This window comes from Pezoporus wallicus, unplaced genomic scaffold (genome assembly GCF_028554395.1).
Source record: "Pezoporus wallicus isolate ANWC-B61680 ecotype Strahan unplaced genomic scaffold, APGP_CSIRO_Pwel_v1 scaffold_2146, whole genome shotgun sequence".
NCBI classification, from domain to species: Eukaryota; Metazoa; Chordata; class Aves; order Psittaciformes; family Psittacidae; genus Pezoporus; species Pezoporus wallicus.
The window spans coordinates 245,706-273,061 of NW_026639769.1; the positions used below are offsets into that span (position 1 = coordinate 245,706).

Below are 27,356 nucleotides of genomic sequence, written 5' to 3' on the forward strand. Positions count from 1 at the left end.
GGCAGTGACAAGCTTAATTAATATAACTCTCTAACCCTATCCACTCCTCACTTCCCAAATGACCAGTGTCAAAACACATGCTGTAGGCGTGAAGAACATGCAACAGCCCCATAACACTGCACAGTGTGCAAGTCCTCCTTTGGGGCAGAATTTACTAAGCCCCTTTTACAGAAAGCTGAGAAATTATTATTTCAAAGTTATCTACAGCAACGTTTGCTTCAGAAGAACACAATGGTAGCTTTCCTAGTGCAAGGACTGACCTAAGGTATGTTTATAGAAATGCTGTAAACTCAGTCAAAGACATCTCTATGGAAATAGTTTGGAGGCAGAATGGAACCCATCTCATGTTCCTTAAATAGATTGCCTTTTCCAAGCTAGACCTGAGGCTCTGTGATGGTTAAGTAACATGAGCTCACCTCCTCAGTGGCATGACTTGGATGAACCCCTTTTTTTATTTCTCCACCCTTAGCATCAGATTTAACTGAAAACCCTGCACAGAGGATACTGTCCAGCTGCAGGCTCTGGATCACAGTCTGAAAATTGTTGGGATAGGTGATCAGGTGTCTAGAGAGAAGTCTCACCATCAAAGTCTAAATATTCATGCTTCCCAAGTGTTGTAATTCAGACTACAAAGTCATGCCAAGAAAGTAAGCAAAATCAGGGACAGAAGAAACACTCCTGCCATCTCTCAGGTTATCACCTGTCACATCTACTCTTGACTACCATATTGAAAATACTGCCCTGGTTTCTGAGGCTGCCACTGCAGCAGCTCCCCTCCCCAGCCAGTTTTCCCACCATGGGGCAGAAAACTGGGCAACACAGAACACAAATGTGATGGAGGGAGAGCCAGAATCAAGCCATGTTTTCACACAATATAGTCATAATTATCAAGTTCTGAGGTAGCTAACACTAATGTAGCTGCTATCATACACATGAACAATGTAATACAAAATTAACTGCATCTATAAGGCTGATTTTCTTTATAAGGCTGATTTTCTTTAACTGACCTTTTTTAGGTTACCCAAAAGAGGTTAAAAATTAGAAGAATTACATCAGTATGTTTGACTAATGTACTTTAAGGCCATTATGCAGACACAGCTTGTATTTAAATACATCCTCTGCCACAGTAAACATCTGTTTTTATAATAAGGACAGGAAGAACAATTACATCATCCAGCCTGACTTCCTCTATAACACCAGCCTTTTTTCAGTCAGACGTTCATGTGATTAAATAAAATTGCATTTAATTAAAATACGTCTTCAGGGAAGCCACCCATTCTTGATTCAGAGACTTCAAGAGATGCAGGATCTACCATCTCCCATGGTAGTTGCCCTGATTTGTGCTAAAATACTGCTTGCCTTGCCTACACAAGAGCTCTGAAATACGCCAGAGCTCGATCACCTCAGAGACTGCCAACAAACCTGCACGTCCTGCCATACCAAGAGAGACAGAAACAGACAGAGCCAGTGTCCCCACATTGTTTACTGCCCAGAACAGATCGCCGTTAAGAGTGGTCTCAAGATCTGCCTGACCATGGATGGTGCCACCCAAGTTATTCATCCCAGCAGTCATGCAGGAACGCTGTCCCCAAAGGGTACCACATGACAGGGAGTCAATTATCAGAATTTCTGAACTCCTCTTCCTCACCTCCAAGGCTGTACCACAACCTCTCCACATCTCAGTAAAGCAGTTACAGCATTGTTTGCTTGGTGGATCAATTAATATTTCTGAAGTGTGCCAAGACATATGGCTCTGAATGCATGATAAAAACATCACTGAGAGATCCGTCATAGCCCCTTATCTTAGACCGAGCTAGTGAAGAAGGGAGACTGTAGCTGGAAGAAGTTCTCAGCATGGGAGAGCTTGCATCTTATCTGCTGCCAAAGCTACCTGGAGCTGCTTGGCTGCACAGCAACACAGCACAAAGCTGGAGAGATGAAATGCAGACAGACCACTGCAGGTAAGTACCCTATGACACTGATCTCAAATGGCAAATAATATTTTGCCATTGAAGATCTAGCAGTCTTTCCTGCCATCATACCTCATTAGTGGTGAAACTTCAGCAAGGCCACAAAGGAATATTTCCAAACTGAAAGACACTGTTCACTGCAGAATGCTTGTGGGAGGAGAAAACAGCCAGCAATGTGGATCAAAACTACAAAGCAGGAAACAGGTGTGTGCCAAGCACAGCTCATTTAGCAATGTCTGTCACAGGGATGGAGAGCACTGATTTTCTGCACCAGCCAGTCCCAGAAACAGGGCTATCTGAGACTTACATGATGAACTGTCCACTGTCTGTGCAAAACAAAGGCCTAAACCATATGTATTTCACTCTCCTTTTGATAGAGCAGACATTGTCCCACTCCTCTCCCAGGGTCAATGCAAATACCAGGAAACTGGGAGGCAATGGCCGTTTTTATGATGGAGATCCCTAAGCCCAGCAGGCCTTGGTAGCTGAGCACCAGCCCAAACACCAACCCACCTCTGCTGTTCCCACCACCAGCACCACCATAAAACTTTCCTCCAGACACACACTTCTCAGCTCCAGTCCCTCTAGCCAAACCATGCACTACCCATGAAAGAGCTCAGTGGCTTCTCTGGAGAATACATACTTGTGGTCCTGGTCACAGCAGCAACAGGACTTTGTTTGAGCCTAAACCCTGCAATGGTCCCAAAGTGCCCAGTCAGCAGGGTTTGACCACACCAAAAGATGGGTCCAAACGCTCATGTGGATGAGCTGTGGCCTCCAGGTGCTTCCCAGGATCAGGGTAGATGCAGACTAGGTAGAAAACGCTTCATTTTACATTTTTTCTAGAGCTTTGTCCCAGCAGGTACCAGAGACCTAACACAGGTCCATGAGCTCCCACTTTATGCTCCCCAGAGCTGATGCTCTAATTTCCTTGTACTCTTGGCACTCTTGGCTCATCTGAGGGGTCATCACATGAAAAGCCTAAGGTACTGAATGAATTCCCTAGGTAGCCAGTGCACCTAACCCAGGAGAGACTTGGTCCAATACAACCAGGATAAATACTTCCTAAATCTTCTTTCTAACAGGTTAAAATACTTCTGCTGCCTGAGAAGAGGCTGTGAGAGTACATGGGAGAATCCAGCAGCTGACACTGTCAATTCTAGCAAAAGGTGAAGAAACTACCTAAATAATGAGGGAAAGTGCATTAGGTCAGTATAACTCATTCTAACTATGTGTAATTAGCAAGAGAAGGAAGAAAAATTAGCTCACCAATATTCTTTAACAACATTCTTTCAAGTGTTTGGGAACATTTAATTTTGTGGAAAAGTTTCAATTAATATGAATATGCCAAATATAATCTTCAGTGTCCTTACCTACTTGTACAAGAAACCTGAGTCACATGCTGCTTGAGACTCTCATAAATGTATATTATAAACCCACTTAAATCTATGCATAGAAATTAATATACATCATGCCCAAGAAAATGGTCATTCTGGGCTACTTGGCAGTTCAAGGAGTTGCAGGTTTTTAACCTTAAAATGTATCTGGTAGAAATTCTTTAATGTACTCACTTGTCCTCCTAGTGATTCAACTGAACTAATACTTTTTCAACTGATGCTCTTGCTTAATGTTTCTTCATTTCACATGTAGAGGTTTGCATAAATAAAATACAATTCTTTCTATTTAAATGTTAAAATAAATTTGATTTTTTTCTTTTATTATTAGTTTCAGTAAATTATTCCCTACTTTAGAGCTGGGGAAAGCTTTTTGACAAATTATCACATTCGCCAAAAATGCAGTTTGGTGGAGAATTTGGGGGCAAAATTTTTTGGAAATTCAGATAGATCTTGATAATTACTTCACTAAAGAACAGTAAGTCTGGAAATGTTGGAAGTCTTGATTAAGCAATTCCTGGAATAAAATGCAACTTTAAGTTGTGGAACATTTTAGTTTAGAAATTTCAAAAATATTACTAAAAGTGCTTCATTTGATCATAAGCCAAAGTTTTTGCTTTTTGCAGCTTACTGTGCTCGGAAAACTGACAGGTTTACTTTCTATGTTCAACTTAAGATGCTGGTTTTGTTTTGTTCAGTTTTCTGAGCTAAACAGCAAGTCAGTTGCATACACGACCATTCACAACTTTCTGTACAAAATTAAATGAAGACTCTGGACTGTATGCTGGCACTGGAGTGGGGCAGGGCGCCTGAATACACTGAAAAACCAAAGGCAGTGGGATTTCCTAAGCATTTGTGTGTGTACATACCGGTACTGTTCTTCCTTCAGAGATACTAAAACCAGATTTATGAAGATCTACCAAATCAAAGCATTTGATCCAAGGGAAAAAGTGTCACCCCAAAAATTGTTGATCAGGGCTTCTTTCAGTTCATGACCTGGGAAGTATTGAACTAACGCAGCTCTCAAAGCACCCCTACAAATACAGAGTAAAGAGATTTCCAGTCAAGTGTGTGAAGAGAAACAACTGGTGCTGCTCCCAGCCAAAGTACTCACCAATAATTCCTTGGGAGGTATCTTACTACTTCTTTGAAAAAAAGACTGAACAGAAAGCACAAGGCCACACAAAATTGACAACTCTGTGGATATAACAGCCCTCCCCTTTGTAAAATGCATGTGAGCCCATAACAGGAAGCAGCAACCATGCATAGCAGTGAAGAGATTTCATCCGGAGCATCGAGAAAGTACATGATCCTTCTAGTAGAGCCCAGGAGGTATGGCATTAATGACAGTGAATACCACAGATACCTCTTCCTGTATGTAAGTGTCCATTCATTTTGATGTGGGTTGTGTCTTTGTGTTCTGGATGGGAAATTTGTGCTGGTATGGCAACACCAGGAGCAAAGTGTTTCTTGACTGCTGGAGCTCCTCAGGCCTGGAAGCCGAAAGCTGATGCTCTCTCTCTGAGCAGCTCCCGGCACAAATGACAACTCCAGCTCCCTGCAAATGAAGAAATCCTTCTGGTAGGAATGACATCAAATCTAGGCACTGAGTTTATGTCAAGATCTGCCTGAATGAGATAACAAGTATTCCTTGCATTGGAATTGCCTGTATTTTTCTGAAGCAGGCTCTGCTGCCCTTGGTATTGTGTGTGTAGGCTTTATACCCAAGTTACCCAAGTTACAACATAGCTGGGGTGTCCTTTTCCACTACGTGTTTTATATTTTCATACTTTCAATACACCACTTCCCAGTCAAACAGAAACCTTTAGCTAATTATTAGTTGCATTTCAAAGTTTTCTCCTCCTGATTTAGCTTTGCCTTTATCAGAGTTACAAACATTTAGCTCCTGAATGCATGATTGATCTGTAATTATTCTTGTCTCACCCCTCATGTAAACTGCAGTCATTCACACTCACATGTCTCCTTCTCCAATTCTACTGCTCTCTGCAGATTTTAGTCAGAGAATCAATAATGGCAAGGGAGTAGTTCCTCTGCTCCACAACCAAGGGACAAACTACAACCGTTTGTAGTATAGTCACATTCAATACCCTGCAGAGGACATAACTACATACTGAATGTAATACAGACAGTAAAACTCTCACCCTTGTGAGGCACAGACAGACCAAAGAACAAGGAAGGTCATTCCTCTTAATCTAGGCTCCTGATGACAACAGACTCAGCTATTCCAGAGAGGACCCTCCTGTATGGGGGTTTCTCTCTGGGACTTTGACTTCTTAGGAAGTCCAAAGTCACAATTCAGAGAAGCTCAGTTCAGTTGTCTAAATTGAGGCGTCCAGTGCCAAGTGGGACATCCACGGGTACCCATGACCTGCAAAAGGCCCGTGTCCTGGAAGAGGAGGTAGAGACCAGGTAAGATTGAACAGGACATCTCAGATCGCACTAGACATCCATGTCTATTCATTTTATTTCCAAAGCCATCTGCTTCTGCTTTGCTACAGCCTTCTTAATCCTGCACAGCCTTTCCACCTTTCTGAAATTCCTCCCTTTTCCATAAGGACTTTCAAAGCAGACTCTAACATATGTTACCTTCTGGGGGCTCAAAGACTGGTGGATTCAAGCAATACATGTGATAGCCACGGTCACAGTCATCACAGAAGAGCAGCTGGTCCTGAGGCAGGGTTGTTGGGAAGACAGTAGGGAAATGGAGAGAAGGAGGGGAGAAGAGAGAAATGGTGTAAATTAGTCTCTTGCCAAGATGAAAACATAAAAACATAGTAACTAGCAGTTCCTAGCCAGGAACACAAAGCTGCAACATAGAGACTAATACTGAGAATGTAAAAGGCTATAGGCATCACCTCTTTGCATCATATTCCTGAGAGGCTGCAGAGAGCCCCTCTCATCACAAAGGCATTTCAGTGTCTAGCGGAAAAATCTCTATGGGGGGTGGAGGACTTCCTCTCCAAGGTGGCTTCATGATGCAGGAGTAACAGCTGTTAAGCTGGGGATATGCTGTACTGAGAGAAGAGGACAGGCTTTACTGGGCTCCAATGTGACCTCATGCTGGATCTCATCCCTTCAGAGAAAACCTTCCTCATCAAAAGCCTGGACTTAGCCAGTTCTCCAAAACTAAACTAAGTAAATGCTCTGTGAAACAGATGGAAATCCCACCGTGGGGTCTGCAGCCTTTCATATATCTGGGGGGAAAAAGGCTGCTCTGAAGTATCCCAAGGTTCCTAACACAGAACAGATCCCTGTTTTCAGATTTCCTTATTTATTGCTAAAGCAAAACAAAATCCCAGGCTTCAAGTTTGTTCTGCTATAGGGAATGGAATGTTAGCTAATCACCTCCAAAATTGCCCAGCAACTGACAATTCTCCAAGTTTCTCACAGACTGCCAAGGACCCTTAGGATTAGATTTTAACTGAAAACCCTACAGAGAGGACACTGTCCAGCTGCAGGATCTGGAACACAATTTGGAAATCACTGGGATAGGTGATTAAGTGTCTAGAGAGAAGCCTCACCATCCCAGTTCAAATGCTGTCATGTTTCCCAAGTCTTGTAATTAAGACTACAAAGTCATGCCAAGAAAGTAAGCAAAATCAGGGACAGAAGAAACACACCTGCCATCTCTCAGGTTATCACCCATCACATCTGCTCCTGAAAACTATATTGAAAATACTACTCTCTGGCAGCTCCTCGCAACACGTTTGTGGGCTCCAGCTAACTTCTGCTTCTACTGGGCAAGCATACAAACCACAAGTACCACCATCTTAAGTGGCCCTATATGATATCAGTGGTAATTTCAGAAGAACAGGGGCACTGGGGCGAAGCCCATCTCTACTCTCAGGAGTAGCTCTTCCTTGGAGATGTATGGAAGCAGCAATGACCCACACCATTGCTACATGCTCCTCAAGGGCACATGTGACAGTATTTTGCAGTGATGTTTATTTGCATGAAAAGGTAAATGAACTCACATCATTCTCAGAGGTCCCACAAAGGCTGCAGGATTTGCACTCAATGCACTGCCACTGATAGGTTTTAACAGCCTCAGTCATGTTTGTGGTGAACTGCAGGCAGGTCGGGTGTCCTGAGGAAGATTGGAAACAACTGTCATTGTTAGGGCTCACTTATAGCTTGTTCATTAACTGGTATTAAATTTGGGAACAAAACATACATGGACGTGGACTGATCACAACATGGGCTGCAACTAACAGATACTGAAGAGGAAAGCAGGCATTAACCCTTTCGCTGCCGGGCACAAGAGAAAATCAGAGTCATCCCCACTCATTCCCCATTGGCAAAGCAGTTTTATTCAGAGCTCTTAAAAATGGTTTGGCTTTGGGTTTGGTTTTTTGTGGGCTTTTCTGGGAAAGAAAACAAAAGAAGGGATGAAATCAGACACAAACCAAATTTCAGAAACAGCCCATCCATCTTAATAGAAATTGGACTACAGTTTCATTAGCGCTTCAACCGGACTGAAGGACCTGGTGGAAATGAGGTTATTCTCCATTTCAGAGCTTCCCTTCCAAATAGGTGGAGCAAGCAATTCTGTAAACTTTGCTCAAATGGAAGCAGTAGCATACAGAGAAGAAGCAAGACAGAATGGAGGGACAAGCTTTTAATTTTTTTAAGAGCTCTGCCACTAAAGTTGATTGGCACAGAAGAAACCAAATTGCACAGCTAACTTTCCAGGATCAAAACAAGAAACCGAAAGGAAAAAACCCAAGCCAACTCCCACAATGAACTAAATGAAAAGAATAAAGAAGGGAAAGCTAGCAGAACAGTCACATCTAATCGGGAAGGACAAATTGCCAGAGTTACAACCCCCGCCCCTACATGCGTGTCGACTCCAGCTTTGCAAAACAGCAGTATCACAGTAGCAGGGTCAGCAATGGGCTTTCTGGAGGGGAAAATACAAGCAAACAAACAAACCAAAGGTAGGAGCAGTGTTCCTTCTGCAAAACAAAACAAGAAAAACACACCACTGAAATAAAGCACTGTACTCCCAAACCACCCCTATCAGGCTGGAGCAGTCCCTAAATCACCCGCACTAAGCTACCGCTTGCCTTCTTGGAAAGCCCTGTATTTAGCATCCCTCTCTGACACACATTAAGCATTAACACTGCTTATAGTCAGGGCTGAGGGGCACGGGGCAGGGATAACCAGTTGCTCATCTACACAAAAACTAGAACTACTGGTACACACACCCAACGCTACTGCATGCTACTGCTAGAAACTTGCACCATCACGTGCACAGGGCTTTTTCCCCTGCTGCTGATGTGCTGTTCTTAGAATGCAGCCAGCAGGTAGGAAAACAAGCTTTCCACTTCTGCCAGCCTAAGTATGCTTTTAAGAGAGAACGAAAGGCTCCTTCTCCAATAAGGAAATAAGGCACTGCTAACTGTAGATGTGGGCACAGAAGTGCTATCTTCATTACTAGATTTATCAGTGGTGTTTTGCTGTGTCGTCACATCAGTCATTACCACCCTACAAGAAGCTTCTATATTTTCTAGATAGTGAAGCAAACAGTTCCTGAGAATTGCTGGGTGGGGCAATAATACTGTAAGGAATCTATTTCCTTTATGTGCCCATGATACTACCAAATGCTGTAATGATTTTTGTTCTCTGGTTATATTCTCATGGTTATGATACGAAAACTAAGCCTGTCCAACAAGGAAATGTGTGTACCTAAGTTATAATCAAAATAGAATAGAAAATGAAGGAGATATTTAAGGGAGGAGGGATCAGTGACATTGCTCATATCACTCTTAAGCCTTTGAACAAATAAATGTTTTGACAGTACAGATGAGCTCATATAGGTTTTGGAGCCCTTGAAATGTCAGCACAAAACAAGAGTCAGATTTTACTGAGATGTACAGTGGACCAAGTTCAATCTAAAGTTCTGGGGTCCTTGAAACTGCAACTGTGCAGAAGTAGATGTGACATGATACCTTTTCCTGCTGAAAAGACCTCATATAATTTCTGATACTACCAAACAAGCAGAACCTGACATGACACTGAAATGTTCCTCCAGATCTGATTTACAGCAAGTGCAGAACCTCATTCCAACACCAGTAAATAGAACAAATGTGCCACACTACACATCAGGGAGGAATTCATCCCAACAGCAGAGTGTCAGCTTCCAGAAAAGTTGTACAGTGCTGGAATATATCACAGAAAGCAACTCATACAGGGAGGTGAGTTAATCAGACAGTTAAATAGCTTCAGTCACATTTGAAAAGAAACAGAAAGAATGGAATCAAACTTGCAGAAATAAATCACAGCTAAATGCATACACGAATTCATGTGCTCACTTGTCTGTGTACACACATTGCTCATTGCAGAGACTCCAGCTAAAGACTCCCTTTCTCAAATGACATGAAGGTCAGGTTCTGTTCACTACTTTATCTCTGTCCCACCACAGCCATTCCTGCTCTCTTCCTGCTATCAGTCTTGACTGTCTCATTCCTCACTTGCCCCCAAAACACCTCTGCAGATTTTCTGTGCTGCATCTCGTATTGATGGTGCCTCATTCTTTGAGTGATCCATCCTATTTTACAGGGCCCTTCTTAAGAACCAAATCCACCACAAACCTAAAAGCAACTGGTTCTTGTGAGCTGAGTTTTGCTTAGGAAATATTAATAGTGGAGTAAGGGCCATGGTGGCTTCTTTTCAGTAGCAGAAATATTTTGCAGAAATATATCAATTTGTTCAGTCCATCGGGTTCTGTGACTACAAAAGAGTCCAACAAATGCCTGCAGCCATATCTGCATGGCTGCAGATCGCTCTCTGTTAGCCCAGGGCTTACAGCATGTCTAAGGGAAAAAAAATATCTTGTGGACATGTCTTTCTTGAGCCTCTAAGTCAGATCCGCTTTCACATGAAACAGCGTGCCTTGTGGTACCATGACCCCAACCTAACGTTGCTGGAAAGACTATTTTTACTTATGCCAGCAGCGTGATGAGGCACTGTAGCGTCCGGTAAGCATGTCAATAGATAAACAAAACACTGAAATTCTTTTTCCTGCCCTCTCAGCTCTCCTTCTTCACAATCTCTCTATTTTCCTGCTACTTTGGTTCAAAAGCCAGTGCTTTTCATGATCAATAAGAAAATTCACACATCCAAGACTCCCTGGCGCAGTGGCAGTGAACATCATCCCTGCTCCGTATCACAGCACTTCTTGGCATTCCCTTTCTAGCAGAGTACCTGAAAACAAAACCCTGTAGCTGTGTATGGCAGGTAGATTGAAAATTGCTTTTCTTTTTAAAGTTCAGCTCACAAACAATTTTGTCTTACACAAAGAACAGTCCAAAATGTGGTTCAAGTTATAGACACTGTGGTACTATATGAGCTACAGACCTGAAAGTCTTTCTTGCTTAATGGCATCACTTAATGTGGTCAGGATGAAGAAACAGTCTTATTTTGCTCATTTTGTGATAAACAGCATTTGCTATGGCAAAGGCGTGCAGCAAAGAGCCTGCAGCTGGAACTCAGTTAATAATTCAGCTAGTGGCTCAGCCCTGGCAAACCCTGGATCACTCTCACACATCTGTATCAGCTCAGCAGATCTAGCAGGGAGAATAAGTAACACATATTTATGGTGTCACCGAAGTCAATAGACAGACCTCTAAAATACACCCCAGCAGCAATTCTGTTGAAGGAGAAGGTGATACGTTAACATCGACAGTTTCTAATCTACCATAACTATTCTCTACCTAAACTTTTGCTCTGCTGCAATAGCTATAAACAACATAGACAATAAAACTTGCAGTGAGAAGGTTTCCAACAGCTCATCCCTTTGTCTTAAAGCAGTATTTTAAAGTATAGATCAGGTCTGAAAGCTCCCTCATATCTGTCAAAACTCTCCTCTGGATCTGAACCCTGCAACTGAGACCATATTTTATAGTGACATCCATTTTTCACATGCCACTGGCTTTAATTGTACACTATGTCCACCAGACATCTGGTCAGAGGAGTGGGGGGCAAACACACTCTTGTCTCCCACACCCACTGCAACGGCAGACTGATGGTAAGGGGAATTTTAACATAAATACCCTAAAAGGAAAATCTATCTAAAAATCTCTTCTGCTTACACCAGCTGTATAACACTAAAGACCAAAACTGACATTATAGGGCAGGAGCAATCTGCTGCTCCCAGGCGCTCTGTGACCAGTGAAGGCCTTAGAATGGCTCATTAGTGCTTTTTCAATAATGGATTCTGCATCGCAAGATTAATTGCAGCCATGTGCTCTGTCACACCCGCCACAGACTATTTAAGTTAACAATCCAATCAATAACCTTTTTCAAACAAAGGCAGAGATTATCTTGAGGAAAAAAAATAAGCAAAGACTCCTTTTTTAAAACAAATGTGAAATTATTTACACAGAGTAAAAGGAATTTTTACTCACTTTCCAATTCTTTCCCCTATCTTCACTGTATAGTGTTGGGCTTTTTAATCAATAGCATAATGAAAACCCACAGGGCTCCTGGCTATGTCACATCAGAATTTATTCCATAAACTATTCAGGTTTTAAAAAACTATAAACACATATTACAGATAAAATGACCTATGTCACAAGAACCTCATCCAAATAATGGAAGCTTTACATGCAAAGAAGCTGTAAAATTTCCTCCTGCTAAGATTGAATAAGGACCACTGTCATCATTAGACAAAATTATTAGCATTATTAGCACAAAATAAGGGAAAAGTAACTTGCGGTTCTAATGTAGGATATGATTTTATGGTTATGGTATAAAAGTTTAGCCCTCGTTTGTCTGTCTACAAAGGCATGCTTATAGATATGTATACAATATACGGGTTAGAAAGGGCCCTTAAAATGGAAACCATCCAAGCACACCAAAAGGCTTGGCTCTGCCATAATCCCAGGGCTTGAGCAGCTGCAACTCTCAGGAAAAGACCAAACATTACTAAGGCATGAGGATGGGGAGCTCTTGGCATTTTCCTGGCCCTTCCCACCTTGCAGCGTTAAGGTGTTACAATGCAGGGATATATGCCTGCCCACTCAAATGGAGATACTCATAAACAGAAGCCTTCAAAAGTGTTTGTGGGGTTAGGATCCAAGTCACCACCTGCCAAATACCTCTGTGGTAACAGGGAAACCAGGCGTATTTCATTATAGAATTATCAACAGCTTTTCTTGAGGCCAGGGTAAGGGTAAGGGTGAGAAGCTGCAGGTGAAGAGCTCTTGTCTCACCCCCTTTGGCACAGAGCCCTGCTGAACCCAGCTTCTTAAGAAAAACAAGCAAAGAAGGAAGTCTCACTCATAGGCACCATTGGGTTTTACTGCTACTAGACAGAAGAGAAGGAAAAGAAATAATACCAGTGCGATTTTCTATATCCTGATGAAAATCATTGAATCATAGTATGGTTTGGGTTGGAAAGGACCTTAAAGAATAAGAAAACTTGGATGTTTTTCTCAGTGTCCAAGGCACTGTGTTCCAGCACCACCAACTCTGCTACAGAAGTGAGTCTGAAAGGACTTGGGAGCCGCGGTGAACAAGCTGGTTAGTCTGATTTGGTCAGAGACCAGCTTCCTCTAATCTCATATGCCACAATGTGCCAGTAATTGTTGAAGAATTAACACTTTTAGTAATTGATGGACCTCTGAAACCATTCAGCTGTAGAAGAGCTTATAGTTCCTATTATTTCATTTCCTGGCCCTATAGTCATTCTGGCCAGCATGGACAGAGCTTAAACCGAGTCCACAGAAAGGGAAGAGATGCCCTACCGCATTAGCATCCGGGTCTGGCAGCCAGCTGCACTCTGGAGTTGCTGGTTTGCTCCTCAGTACTGCCAGTTCCAGTGGAAAAAGAGACATAAATCACAAGCAATTGCTCAAATATTCGGCACCAATAGAAAAGAGTCTGCTGCAGCTCATTACTCAAGGGACAAATATAACCCCGGTGCAAAAGATAGTGGTTCAGTCCCAGTTGCAGTTAGGCAGGTGTAATTGGAGTCAATGGGAACTGAAGGCAGGACAGATCTGTGTTTGAAAGCAATCAACAGCAAAAGATCTGAAGGAAGCTATAAAATGGTGCTGTGTGGAAGATGACACTCTCTGTTGATTCAGACATGCAAACACCAAAGGGCACGGGAGGGGAGTGAGCTTCTACCAAAATACCCTTCATCTCAAGGCACTCCCTGGAAAATCTTGTTGCCTGAGGAAAGTCTGCCCACCAGCTCAACTGGGTCACAGCTTTGACTCTACAATGCTGCATAATTTCCTCTGAAATATTTTTAAGCACCAAAAGCACCAGCTAGGACAAAGAGTGAGGGCTACAGAGGGCACATCAAAACCAAAGCTTGGCTCAAAGGCTGCTCACGTGCATAAACAACATGAAGGATATGCGCACACACCGACTCGTGTGCACCCAGAGGGATTAGCTGCAGACAAGGCAGAGTAACTCCGTCTGGCACAGGGTGGTGGGAGGAGCCGGGTGGGATTCAGGGGTGACCTCCAGAGCATGCAAAGAGAGAAGCCAGGAGCAGGTAATTCTGGGCAGCCTCACGGTTTGTCAGTCAAATCACTCCCTCCCCACACACCATTCCCTTGGTAGCAGACACCACTAGTCTTACAGGAAAACTACTTGAGAAATGTTTTAAAAGTTTTACTGCAATGGGGTTGTGTGTGCCTTTCCCGGCACAGCCGCCCTTCCTCAGCATGCAGAGTCCAGCCACACATACCTTTACAGGGAGAAATGGAAAACAGAAGTTACAGATTTTAAAAGCCTCTAAAAACTGCTGACAGCTAACTTTGGCACATACAAATCACCGCTCTGGGAGAGCACCCTGATTTGGGTTGGTGATGCTGGGCTCAGGTTTGCCAGAGGGAGAAGGCCTGTGGGATGACCACTCTTCTGTGGGAGTCCCTCTCTGCCCAGGCACACCTACCCCTCCAAACCTATCTGGGACAAGCTGATACTGGCACCCCTATTTCGTATCTCCCACACATTTAGGCTAGGGCAGGTCTGGGGCATAGTCCTGCTCCTCTGTCCCCCCCTTCTGAGGCTGAGCAGTGGGCATTCAGGCACATGCCTGACACATGCCACTCAGTTCACTGCAAAGATGCTGTGAGAGTGCAAAGGTGACAAGCTGAGCTCTGCACATGTGCAGCCTGGGGGATCAGAAATAACCCACAGCTTTAAATCCAAGGAAATGTCACATGCCCACGATGTCCCATTTCAAAACCAGACAGAACTCTGCTCCCTCCTCTTCCAGACCAGCCCCTGTTAGCTGCTGTTGGCCGCTAGACAAAATGGCTATTTCTTGCCTAAGAAAAACACTGTGGAAGCACTCAAATGACCTCTTACTGAAGCATCAGCTTGTTAATGCACTGGCGAGCCATGCCAGCACTGTACAATTCCTGGGGGTGAATTAGGTCAGAGTGACCTCCAGAATACCCACCAGGCTGCATCCCTGTGCATAGCATTATGGGTAAAGATCTGCTAATTGCCAGGAGGCACTTGGGCTGCCTACCAACACCAACAGGAAGGAAACTTGCCTGCAGGCACCACACAGACTCCATATGCCGGGGACATAGATCCTAATAATGAGAATAAACCCATTTATAGAGCAGGAACTGGCCAGGACGGACACCGAATGCTAATGCTGCCCATCGGGTACCCCTCACAGGGGTCAGCTCTGTAAAACCCCCCCAAGCAATTCCATCCATGCAGTGCAGGGCAGGTTTTGCATTTGGTTGAACAGTGAAGTAGGGGTGAGGGAGAGATGAAAATGCGGCAGTGGGAGGAAGACTGCTTATCCAGACAAGATGAATCACCGCAACCTGGAAAGCCAACATCCCCTTTGCCCGGGGGAGACTTTTGTTACCCTTCAACAAACCGCAGTGGAAAAAAAACCCCAGCGCAGCTCCGACCTCGTCGCTATGCACTGCAGGCTCCCCAGCGAGGCCAGCTCACACACCACAGAGCTTTCAATCAACTGGCAGGCTCACTAAACCCTTTCAAAATGAGCAACCAAGCAAAAATACTTGGTCATAAACACTAAAAATAGGAATGGAGGATTGGGTTTTGTTTTGCTTTTTAACTTGGTGAAGCCAGTTCTTCCTAGTGCATTAAATCCACCTCCCTGGCAGCCCATTTAGAACATCTCCTCCCCCCTGGGAGAGCCAAAATCCCAGGTTTAATGAGAGGAGTGGGGTGGTATTTAAAATGCTGGGGAAATGGCAGCCTGTATAGCTTTCCATGGGAGCATTACCCTTGTTAAAAGCCCCTATAAACCAAGATTCCAATTCTGTCCTTCCTCCCTTCCCTTTAATCTGAACAACTCTACTATCTGCTTGAATCCATGGCTGCTGTCCACATACCTGGCCCTTCCCTAGTGTTAAACAGCCCTACTAACATAGCCGGACAGACAGCAGCATGCCTGCAGGGACAGCCAGTGCTGCCCAGCATACCCATGTTATCAAGGTAGTGATCAAAAAGACCAGCTCCAGCGTTTTCACATCTAACCCAAGCTGGCGACAGCACTGTTGTTTCCCCAGGGCACTCTGACCAGGGCTTCTCTATTGGGATTACATGGGAGAGCGTGATGGAGGCGATGCTTCATGACATGGACACCTCTTCACTAAAACCAGGCCATGTTCACCCAGTCAGTTCAGTGAGCATCAAGACAACCACCACTGCGGTCCTCCTCAAGCACTGAGGGCTTCAGGGAGAACTTCAGAGCTGTTTTCACCCACTAGCCAAGAAACAGCCACCATAAAAGTAATTGAAAACAGGGTAGGCTGGGGTTACGCTGATGAATTAGGGGACAGGAAAGTGAAAAATGAGAGAGTATTACAAATCTTTCTTTGGACAAACTTACTTTCTAGAAAGATTAAGGAATGACTCCAGACTAATTCCCTCCCAGCAAGGTACCATCAGTTTCAAATCAAATGTCAAACTGCAGAGAAATTATTTAAATGTCATCATTTTAATACTAAATAAACTGAACTATGCAGAAGACACAATGCCATTGCATAGGCAGTGACCTCATTGCTGTTACATGAGGTAAGCACATGTCACTGAGATAAAGATATTCAGCGCATGATGGGTAAATGGTTGATAACCGATGCGGACATGCTGTAAATGCAAGGGGTCTGACTTTCCCACGCAAGCATAATTTACACTGTTGCTAATGTGATTGTATATTCAGACATAAGTAGAAGTGCCTCACTCAACTAAACACAAACAAAAACAATTTGGAGCAAGTTACTTCAGTCCCTCATTGATTTTAAAAAAAAACCCTTTTCAGCTGCCGAATGGGCAGTGTTCTCTCCATGCACACTCTCCATTGTTTGTAATACAGTGCCAGAAGCTGGAAAAATCCCATCATCTTCCGATTTTTTTCCCTTCTCCATTAGTTAAACTCCTTGTTTGGTTTGGAACTTCTAACTGCCAATTGAGATTTCATCAATAAGGCAGCCAGTTTTCACTTCTCCATCAAAGTCTCAGCAACATCAATATCTAGAGGGAAGTAAGAGCCATAACTGCACTCTGCAGAGCATCAGCACAAGCTCCATAGGGAGGAGTGAAATGGCTCAGTTTACTCTGTAAAAAAATGCAATTTCAGGGTGATCTAAGCATCTGAGTGAAGGAGTGAATTTGAATGAAATATTCAGTTAAAAACAAGCAGGAAGGGAGAAAGGGTTAGGAGGTGGCTTTCTGGGAGAAACTGATTTTCAGCAAGAGTTAAGACATTTTGTGCCAGTGTTTCACAAACAAGAAGTTGGAATTTCAGTTTGGAGAAATACCTTGCTTCAGAAGTGAGCTTGATGGAATTGTTTTTAAAAGAAGGAAGAAATACTCACAGATTAAATGTTTCATTCAAGCCTGCACACACTTGGCGATAAGAAAGGGTCATTTCATTGAGAAAAAGAGAATGTGTTTTGTTTCAAATCAAACCCAGATCTTTTCTCCTCACCATGGTATTTTTCAGTTCAGTTATTTGAACAGCCTTTCTGAGTAACTGTCCAACAAAATGCTGCCAGAAACACCGTAACAGTAGGATTTTTTTTGTTTGTTTTTCACTGGAAAAACACCAGATTTAAATCTGTGATCTAGTTTCCCAGAGCTCACCAGAACTTTCAGCTAAGATTAGCCAAGTCAAAGTGCAGGCTATTCTTTAACCTGTAACAAGCGAGTAGCCTTATTAATTTGGATGCTTTAACCTACATAATCAGTACTTCATAGCTGCCAGACATCACATCAGATGAAACAAGAAATTAACTAGTTCCCCAGCAATGGACAACGCCCCTCATTGAACAGTTTGCTAGTCCTTCTATTTTTCAGCACCAGAGGAATTGCTTAACAGAACCTATACAAAAGTAGAATATTATCATATTTAATGCCAGAAAATGATCTTCCACAGTACTACAGGGAACTGTAGTCTTCTGACCCTGCTCTTAGGTGGCTGCTACGCTGGTTAGTGGGAGTGTTGCTCGGTGGGTCTGTTAATGGCAGAGTTTGGAAAGTCCTCCCCTCCAGGCTGGTCTGACCAGGTTCTGGGCACTCAAAGTTCTCTCACCTCTAACAACTGTTGAGGGCATTCATCACCTGCAATGTTTGCTGTTAGGTGGGATCCCATTACCCATGAGATGTTTGGCAGTTCTCAATGATGGCTGCACTGAGCCTTATGGGGACTGATTCTTCTTCACATAATGCCAGACATGTAGATATGTAAACAGTCACAGAGGAATCTAATGGCTGCAGATGTAAAATCTCGTATCTGGGAAATGAGGAGAGGTCTTGGAGAGCAAATTAATGAAGAGGCTGACCTGGCCTGGCAAGGGAAATGAAACTCCCTAACCCACAGAAGGTTCTTTTTTCCAGGTGAAGGAATATCTAGCTCTGGACCATATGGATGTCTGAAAAGTACAATAGAAATATGAATTCAATTTAGAGAGAGTTTGTGAATCGTTAAAAACTCTCTTAAGCCTCCAGGCTGATGGATACATTCAGAGACACAGTTGTTGTGGAAAGACCTAACCTTCTTTATAAAGCCCAAGCCCAGATACCCCAGAATGGATGAGACTTCTGAGCCAAGATCCAGCTGCAGGATCCACTGCACCATAAATCAAGTTGTTGAGCCTGAGGGAAGAGCTGGAAAGACTTGGCGTTGTATAACACACTCAAGTCACTCCCAGCAGAGCATTGATGTGAAGCAACTATCATTTGTACCAATAGTGGAGAACTGATTTCTCAAACATAGGCTTAAAACCACCCCATGTAAACTCCACCACACTACATGAACATGAAAGCTATGTCTAACTCGCTATGTGACACTAAAATAAAAGTACCTCTTTAGTTACAGCACAGCTTTCAACTATTTTCCATCCAATGACTTCCTCTCACCTTAGAGAGCTGGCCTCAATACTGACTCCTGAAATCATTATATGAAGAAGTTAATGGCTGTTGGCTAATGAAAGAAATCCAAATTAACAAGCTAAGTCTTCAGCAACACTTGACAAAACTCTCTCCATCATTATTTAACATCTCTAATCTGCTCCAAGAAAAGAAGGCTGTATCTGAAAGATTTGATCATGTTCATTCTCTTCCTGCAGTCCACAATGAAGCCACTGACACAGGGACACTAACAGCAAAGACAAAAATCATAATGAGAAGGGACTTTGGTCCAAGCAAAAAATGACCCTTAATACCTGTGCAAAACTAGAGCTAAACTAGAAGGTCTTACTGAGAATCAGTTATGGAAGATGGTCAGCACTGAGAAATGAAACTCTATTCCAAAAAAAAACCACTCAGAATAAGACATTGAAGGGTGACTACATCTGTTTCTGCTCAAGAGGTTCCATCCATCAGCTGTGAATCCAAAGAAGGAATACCCCTCTACAAGTTCCACACAATAGAAGCTTCTCTCAGGCAGACAGCAGTAGTTCCACGAGCTTCAGCCCACCACTCAGCTTCGACATTCAAAGAGTATTGCCTTTTCTATAGCAGTGCCATAGTTGGTTTGTAGGCCTTTCTGAGGTGCCACAGCTCTTCTAGACAACATTAAACAAAACTGCTTGTAATTATATCCTGGAAGACAATAATAGCCACAACACCATGCTCCAGAAATCTGTGCTTTTTTAAAGGTAAATGTCATCCTTCTCCCATCATGGTGCACACACCTTGGAATCATGAAGAATTACACGTTGCAAAAACAAAGTGTCATCAAACAACAGACGATACATTACAAGTTTCAAACTCACACAGCAAGAGCATTTGTTGAAACAGCAAAACATGCATTCAGGTCCTAAAATACATAGTGGTGAAATTAAGTGACACAGATGGATGCATATCATCTTAAATCACTAAAACCAAAGATAGGACTAAACTGTGGCAAATGTCCAGCTTTGATGCAGCAAAGGAAATACAATTTTACAGTAATTTCCAAGGGAAACACATCAAGCCAAATTTGGACAAGCCAAGCCAAAGCTAAGAGGATAGTTACTGCCTCCATGCTCTGCTATGGGTGCTTTATGTAGTTGAGGTCCTACTCCAACCCTCAGCTTTGCCATCATTCAACTCAGACTCAGCCCAAGGAAACCTGGCTTTGGGGGCACCTGTTAGGTGTCACAATGCTGGTAGACATTTGTACTTCCTCCTCCTACCATGTCCAACTCTCACAAGCAAGAACAATTCTCCAAACAGGAAAACAAGACACCTTCCTACAGAAACCTGCTCTGGGACTTAGGAAACAGTGGGATTTTTTCCCTGTTTAGATAATTTCTGCAAAATTAAAACTTTCCTTTAGAACATTACTATGTCCTAAAAAAAAAAAAAAACAAACCCAACCAAAAATCCTAAACCAAAACAACAATAAAAAAGGCACAAAAATGTTCAAAGGAAGAAAACTTATGCAGAATTGTTCTCTAGAGTCTGACAGCCTGTAACAATAGCTCTGCTGTGGTAGAAAGCATCCCATTCATCTAAACAGGGTGTTGACAGTCATCCATAAAGGTCAATTTCAACATACACTTTCACTCCTGGTTACCTTAGCAGAAATGTCTAGCTCTGCTCTCTGCATCCATCACACTTGGGACAATGAAAATGACAACTGAGTTAGAATGGGAGGTGACCTATTGAAAAAGAAAAGTGCACTGATGCCACAAGCAGTTTCTTTCCTTCCTTTCTTCAACTTCCCTTTCTCTGATTTGTCAGCATTCAGCTTTGCCCTCGGTCCAACCTCTATCTGGGTCTCTATGCTGTGCAGCACAGCAGAAAGCTCCAGAGGAGCTAGGAGAAGAACAAGAGCAGCGACGGCCAGGGGCTTTGGATTTGTCATCACATATCCTCCTTCCTCTCTGTTACAGGGCAGGAAAAGAAGATTATTTGCCCCCTGAGAAATCCCTATGGAAAAGTAGTTTTGTAGCCCTGCAATTCAGACTGCTGTAAGAATATCTGAGAGCAAATCACAGAAAAGAATTTGGAAGTTGCTAGGAGGGGCTTTAAAACCAGCAATCCTGTCACTCAGTCTGTGCTCTAAGGAGAGCTTCATATCTACCTTCTCAGTACGGCTCAGAAATAGTTAGCACCTTACCTCACCTTTTCAGCTGCCTCTGGTCCCCAGTGCCCAGCAGGTGAAAAGGAAGGAGAGACAATTTTTAGCCACAGAACAGCTGAGGACAATCCAGAAAGGAGTCCCCGAGCTGCTCTATCAGACCCCAAACGGGTTCCCAAGAGCCGTAGGGACTGAGGACAGCAAAGGTAGCTGAAACTGCCTTTTGGTTTCCTCCTTCCTCCAATGAACTAGGCAAAGGCCTTCAGGTCTGAAGTCAAGCAATGAAGTCGTCAAGTCATATTCATCTGAAGAAAAAATGGAGAAACAAAACACTAATGGAAATCAAAAATACACATGTGAAAAATAAAACTTTAAGGAAAAATAAAACTATAGAGAAAGAAGATGACAGAAGAGCAAGAATAGTTCATTCTCTGCTGCAAAGTCACAGGCACACAACTTAAAAATTAGGCAGGTAGGAGCCCATTGGTACAATTCTGTACAATTCTTATATTGTCCAACTGGATTAATTTCTGATGTGTTCTTTAGGACAGTTTTGCCATTTAATCTGCTGGGGGGGGAAGGGGGCAGTTCACTAATCTAAAATATCTGTGCCCACATCAGAAGATCACCTAAAAACACCTTAGCTGCTATTTTTGAATGCAGCTGCCAAAGTAAAAAGGCCATCTATAGTCTCTACTGGTAGCAGAAAAATTAATGGGAAGGCAGAGGAAAGGCAACAGAGCTTCATAAAAATGACATCAAGTCTACTGGCGAAGAAGGGACAGTTTCCTAGTAAGATGGCATCTATCCCAAAAGAGTATTTTCTCTTTCCATCCTGTACAACCATACTACTAAGCTAATGTGATTCCAAAAGGAAAAGGGAGAGTTTGTGCCTGCACTGTGAAATGCAACAAAGGGACCACCACTTTCAGTTAGTCCGGTGACTGGATTAGAAATGGTCAGAACTCCTTAAGGCAGTGTCACTAAAATCTATACAAAAAGCTCTCATATAATTTAAACTCCACCTTTAAATCAAAATCAGCTTAATGCAACTCTATGAATTTCATGGAGAAAGTTATTAAAATACAAACGCACTTGGGGATATCCTCTATTATCACACTCTTAAAATGAGTCCTACAGAAAAACAGTATTTTATTTCCTGCCTGCCTCCACTATAGCAAGCAACAGGACCAGTTTCTGTAGTCCAATGAATGGAGAAGAGAAAGTAAAAAAGAATTCTTGGTTAATGTCATGCTTCATTAAGAAATACAAAACAAAATCCAGGGACAAAAGTCATAAGTTACAAAATGGAAAAGGGAAACAAAACCAATAGAGGAGGAAGTTTTATTTTACGCTTCAAAGAGAGTATTATAAACAATGGAGGCCTTAGAAAAGTATATGTACAAGTAGGTTATTCAACAATGTCTTTTTAAAAAAGATTATTTGCACTAAAAAAGACCTTGTGGAATTGGTTTGATAATATTTACAGAGGAATATACAGTAGGGACGTTGGAAGCAGAACTTTTATTTGGAAGGAATATTACACAACATGAACACAAGACCCTACAGTTTGCAAGTCTTCATTACAGTTGTGTGTCTTATTATATTTTGACAAGATAAAATTTGATTTCTTTTTTTCTCTGGAGGCAGTTCACCACTGCAAGTTTAGAAACCAGCAAATGACAAAATAAAATAATCCTGCCGAAGAGCCCAATTAGGACATAAATTTTGTCATTTAACTTAGTGGGAGCAGGACTCAGGTCTACCAGACTTCTTACACAGTTATTTCTGGCCCTGTATGTTAATCTGGGAAGAAGAAGGAGAAGGGGAAGGGAGAAGAGGACAAAATCTGTTGCTACTGACACATGGAAACCTCTCAATAAGGTGAGCTTGAGTTTCAGATGTGCAAGAAACACAATGCAGGATGAGGTTCTCTGGCAGCTTCACCTAGCTTCACCACTATTAGACGTAGTTTTTTTCATTCCAAACCCAACACAAGCCACATTAGCAAAATCACTTTTTCTACCTATACCCTGAGTGCATACCAATAGGTATGTCTGGCACCCCTGTTACAGAGGAGAAGCTAATCTCAGAGCCAAGTACGATACCCTTCTCCTAGAACACAAGGCTATCCTGCAGTCTTACGAGACTGTATCACACGTGACAGTGAACGATTCTGTGCTTTCCACTGTGACATTTGGCAGCCAACAAAATCATCCAGTGCTTGTAAGAAAAGAACTCCTTATTTCACTGAGAAGATGGCTAACAACTTAGGATTTGGGATGAGAACATCCCTCACCACTTCCTCATAGGACAATTTAGGATTGTAGCTATGGGAACTCACATTCTTCTGCTGAGTAACCGTCACCCTGTTGCTCACTGCTGATATATCGGTGCACCTGTACACTTTTAAAAGTCCACTACCAATTCAGAAAGAGCTAAAATACATAAGGCTTCTACAGATGGCATCATCCTTGACTTCAATAGGAAGATCCATGCCAAGAGCACCTGAACATTTAGATACTTTCCTTATTATAACCAACTCACAATCAGCTGTGGAATTACCAAAAAAGAAGAAAGCAAACCTAAAATTAAGAGAGTTGTTCTCCTTTTTTAAACCCCTCTTTCAGCAGAAGTATTTCAAAGTTGCTGAAGAGCAAACCTCTCTTACTGTGCAGAAGAGATACATCAATCCTACTGGGAGAAGACAGTCCTTAAAATGGGACGCAAAATCTGGTAACAAAAAAATCCAGCCACTGAGCCTGATCTTCGCTATTTCAACAGGTTTTTTGTTCAGATTTGTGCCTAACACAGTACAGCAAAGTAAGTTTTAAGCATCTAACAGGATATTATGATTAAGGAGAAAGTAAACCAGAACAATCATCACTTACCACATCCAATTTGCAAAAAACAAAGATACCCAGCACATGTATGAATGGCTTCTTTAAAGTAAGAGAGAGAGCAGAGTTGATCTTTATTTTCATTATTTTAAAAAGTTTTTTCCTTAAAGTAAATATTCAGTCTTTATTTTACATTAAGTGCTTTTTAAAATTTCATGTCTTCACAAAATTGCATCTAAAATTTGAAGTAAAATGTATTTAAAACAAAAATACTGTGCAACTTCAGCACTTCTTTTCTTTCTTAAATATCGAAATAAATAAAATAGTTAAGTCTTTTTTCAGTTTGTTTGTTTTTCAGTCAGTTCTACTGTAGATCAATTCCAGTTTGACCTGGGTTTATACACACACTTAAAAGAAAGTGAAATCAAGACTTTAAAAAACTTCTTTGTATTGCACCAGCTTAGGGCATCCCCAGAACTTCTCTCAGCTGTTGGCAGTCAACTTCCCACAGTCCAGGCTCCTGTGCCAGATGAAACACGGGTATGGAAGGTCAGGGCAAGGAGAGGAGAAGTATCAAAGCATCTTGGCTTCTCTCGGCCTTCTTCTGAAATGTCTTGCTTGAAGGATGATGGAGTCCATGAGGGCACGGCTGACTGCAGAGGGAAAGGCAACACAAAGTAAAACTAAACAAACTCAAACAGACAAGAAAAACAAGTGTTCACAAAAAAAAAAAAAAAAACAACAAAAAAAACCAACCCAAAACCAAACCAAACCAGAGGCAGCACAGAACAACCTTCCGACACTGCTTGCATTCTCCTTCTCTGAAAATCTAGCTTGACAGGCTCAGTTTAACTGACTGTGGGAGCCACAAGTGAACGTAAAGCAAACAATAGGATATGAAGGAGTATATCCAAAAGAAAGGCACCAAACGCTTTCAGGTTTTTTTACTGTGAACATCATTAAACCACCTTCATCATTCAGCTTAGGTAACTGTCTCTTCACTGTAAGTTACGGCCTTTGCTTATGAAATCCTGCTCTAATTACCTTGCTATATAACTAATTATTTGTATAGAGATGCAAGTGTATGCAGTGCTGGACAGAAGACATCTTTAAAAGTCTGAATGATACGCATAGGGTGGCAGCAACATGGTAACTTCCGGAAATAAAAAAAAGACTGCATATTGCATTGCATTTAATCCATTAATTGACTAAGTTACATGCTCGTAAGGTCCTGAGCAGGATGAGATAGAATAATCTCTTTATTTCCACAACATGCAAGTGCCTCCCCACAAGTCTTCCCCACACCTCTGATATCAGTTCTGGATGACACAAAGGTTCAAAAACTTAGGAGCTGCCACTGCCCAAAAGAATAACTCAAAGATATGAACTGGGCTTAACAGGGCTATCGGGACTTGAAATCACAACTGGGTTTTTTTTTCCTAAATGTTATTACAACTTGCCTGCTCTGAAATTGGTAACTTAACACTTGTGGAAATACAGACAGGGACATGAAAATAGTTCTGACCCAATTTCAGTATTCTGTGGCATTTATAGAGGTTGGGTTTTTTTCAGCCCTGGTAGATACCTGGCAAAGAGAACAAAGGTTGATAGATTTTATTGTAATGGCTCAGTCAGCAAAAATTCAGCCTGGGTACATTCCTGCACTGTAAGGGTGTGTCAAAACAACCCCATGCCAGCATGAACAAATGCATGTGCCTCATATTCTACGTATACTTGTAGCTACAAATTTTATAGAAATAGAAAAAAATCACAGAGAATAAGAAATGGGTGTTTATTGGAAACATCTACATATGTTGCAGCACAAAGCACATTGGGCAGAATTTGCCGTTTTTATAAGAAGACAATTCCCAGGGGGGTCAATACAATGTTTGCTTGAGGAACTGGTTTGGTAAAACTGCTTGCCACAGGGAAGAGGCAAGTTGCATGAGGAGCCAGGCTTTGAAAGCTCTATAGTTTGATGGTATTTAAACTATAATTTTAGGGCCCATCTCAAAATATCAATGCAAGAATTAACCAAAGAAACGCAAAGCAGGCAGGAGAGAACACAGCAGTGCCTCGGCACAGTCCAGACTCAGTGACTCCCCGGGTGCAGTTCTCATTTGCTCCGTGCATCAGCAGGCAGCAAACTGAGTCCCTGTCTTCAATCAAGAGCCTAAGCTGAGGTCTGTAAAATGGCAAACTCAAAATGAATAATGTAAAAGCTCAAAGGCAAAACAATGTGGGGAGGGGATTCTAATAACACATTCCGCTGAAACAAACGGCCATCTCAGAGCTTGTCTACACCATACTAGCAAGCGTATTAACAGTGAGGTTTCATTCAATAAAAGCAACAACTAAGAAAGCCCAGAGCTAACCCTTCTGAAGCCAATGGCAAAGTTCTCTCTGGCCCTTGTTTCAGCAACCTAGGCTCATCGTAAATAACCTTGCCATATATATACAATGTTATTCCAAACACCATTACATATAAAAGAAATAAATACCCAACCCACAAAAAAGGGCGGTGCCCGGGTGTAGGGAAGAGGTGCAAAGTAAAGCAAACCAGATTTCATTTCCATGCCTGTTTTGCAACATGCTTCATGGTCTCCTTTTACTTTTTAACTGCTATCTCAGAATCCCACATTTTCTTCAAAGTTTCCCAATATATATTATCGTGCTTAAAATTTTATACTGTTTTCATGCAGGAGCTGAGGTCTGTCCCTGCTAAAATGTCAACTAATTAAGTGCCACAAAAGGGAATATGCTAACGATCAGTGCATACTCTACATAGCCTTTCTTCTCCCTAATCAGCTGCTCAAGCAGCACGTCACTTCCTTATTTCTCCTGCTGTCATCTGTGAATCAGAGTTTGCATAGGATGGCTCAGGAAATTATGTGTCTTTTCTAAGGTCTTTCAGTGTGGAGTAGTAGAAAGGTGCCTGAGAAGACAACTCCCATGATTAAACACAGAAAAGTCTGAATTTAGGGCCTGAAATGAAACATCCCTTTATTCACATTTCACATTGGCACAGTCATTTTGGTACATGATTTGTGTGGGAGCATATGTTTCAGGAGAATCTTTGGACAGCCTTATGCTAACCTTCCTCTAATAAGAAGGACATCTTTGGAAGAGGACTGGAAGAGCTAGGCTTGTGATAAGTTGAAGGACTGCACCTTCAGTGATTTTCCTATGAAGCTCAGAACAGCAGGTCTTATTGAACTGCTGAAATCACTGAGGAATACAGAGCATCACATTTCTTTCTGATTTCAAAGATGACTCTGTTTTTCAGGTACAACCCAGAATTCACATTGAAAACTCTCTTCATGCCTTCTTAGTTTGCTTTGGGACTTATGTGTCTTTGATGATACAATTGATACTGTGTAGTTCCCTCATTTTTGACCTAGCTATGCTAGTGCCAGGATTTTCCTTTTCTGTTGGGTTTGGGTTTTTTTTTTTTTGCATTGATGAAATCTCCTCCTGTATATTTTCTGCCTCATTAACATTATCACCTTCCCCTTAACAGTCTGAGAGGGTCTCATGTAGCAGCCCCTTTGATTTGCTTTCACCTTTAACTTACAAGATACCAACCTCCTTTCCCTGTTCCCAGCCT

At 42.2% G+C, this 27,356-nt stretch overlaps 1 protein-coding gene across 1 annotated transcript in view; it reads right to left on the reverse strand.

Annotated features, from left to right (window-relative positions):
* Positions 1 to 4,357: 4,357 nt before the first annotated feature.
* The window catches only part of DPF3 (double PHD fingers 3), a 94,036-nt gene continuing 71,037 nt past the window's right edge, over positions 4,358 to 27,356 (reverse strand). Inside the window, exons 11-13 of the mRNA XM_057416089.1 lie at positions 7,360 to 7,472; positions 5,972 to 6,053; positions 4,358 to 4,922 (exon numbers count right to left, since the gene is read on the reverse strand). Of these exons, the coding sequence (XP_057272072.1) occupies positions 4,852 to 4,922; positions 5,972 to 6,053; positions 7,360 to 7,472 (266 nt within the window). The 3' untranslated portion in view covers positions 4,358 to 4,851. The remainder of the gene's footprint in view (positions 4,923 to 5,971; positions 6,054 to 7,359; positions 7,473 to 27,356) is intronic.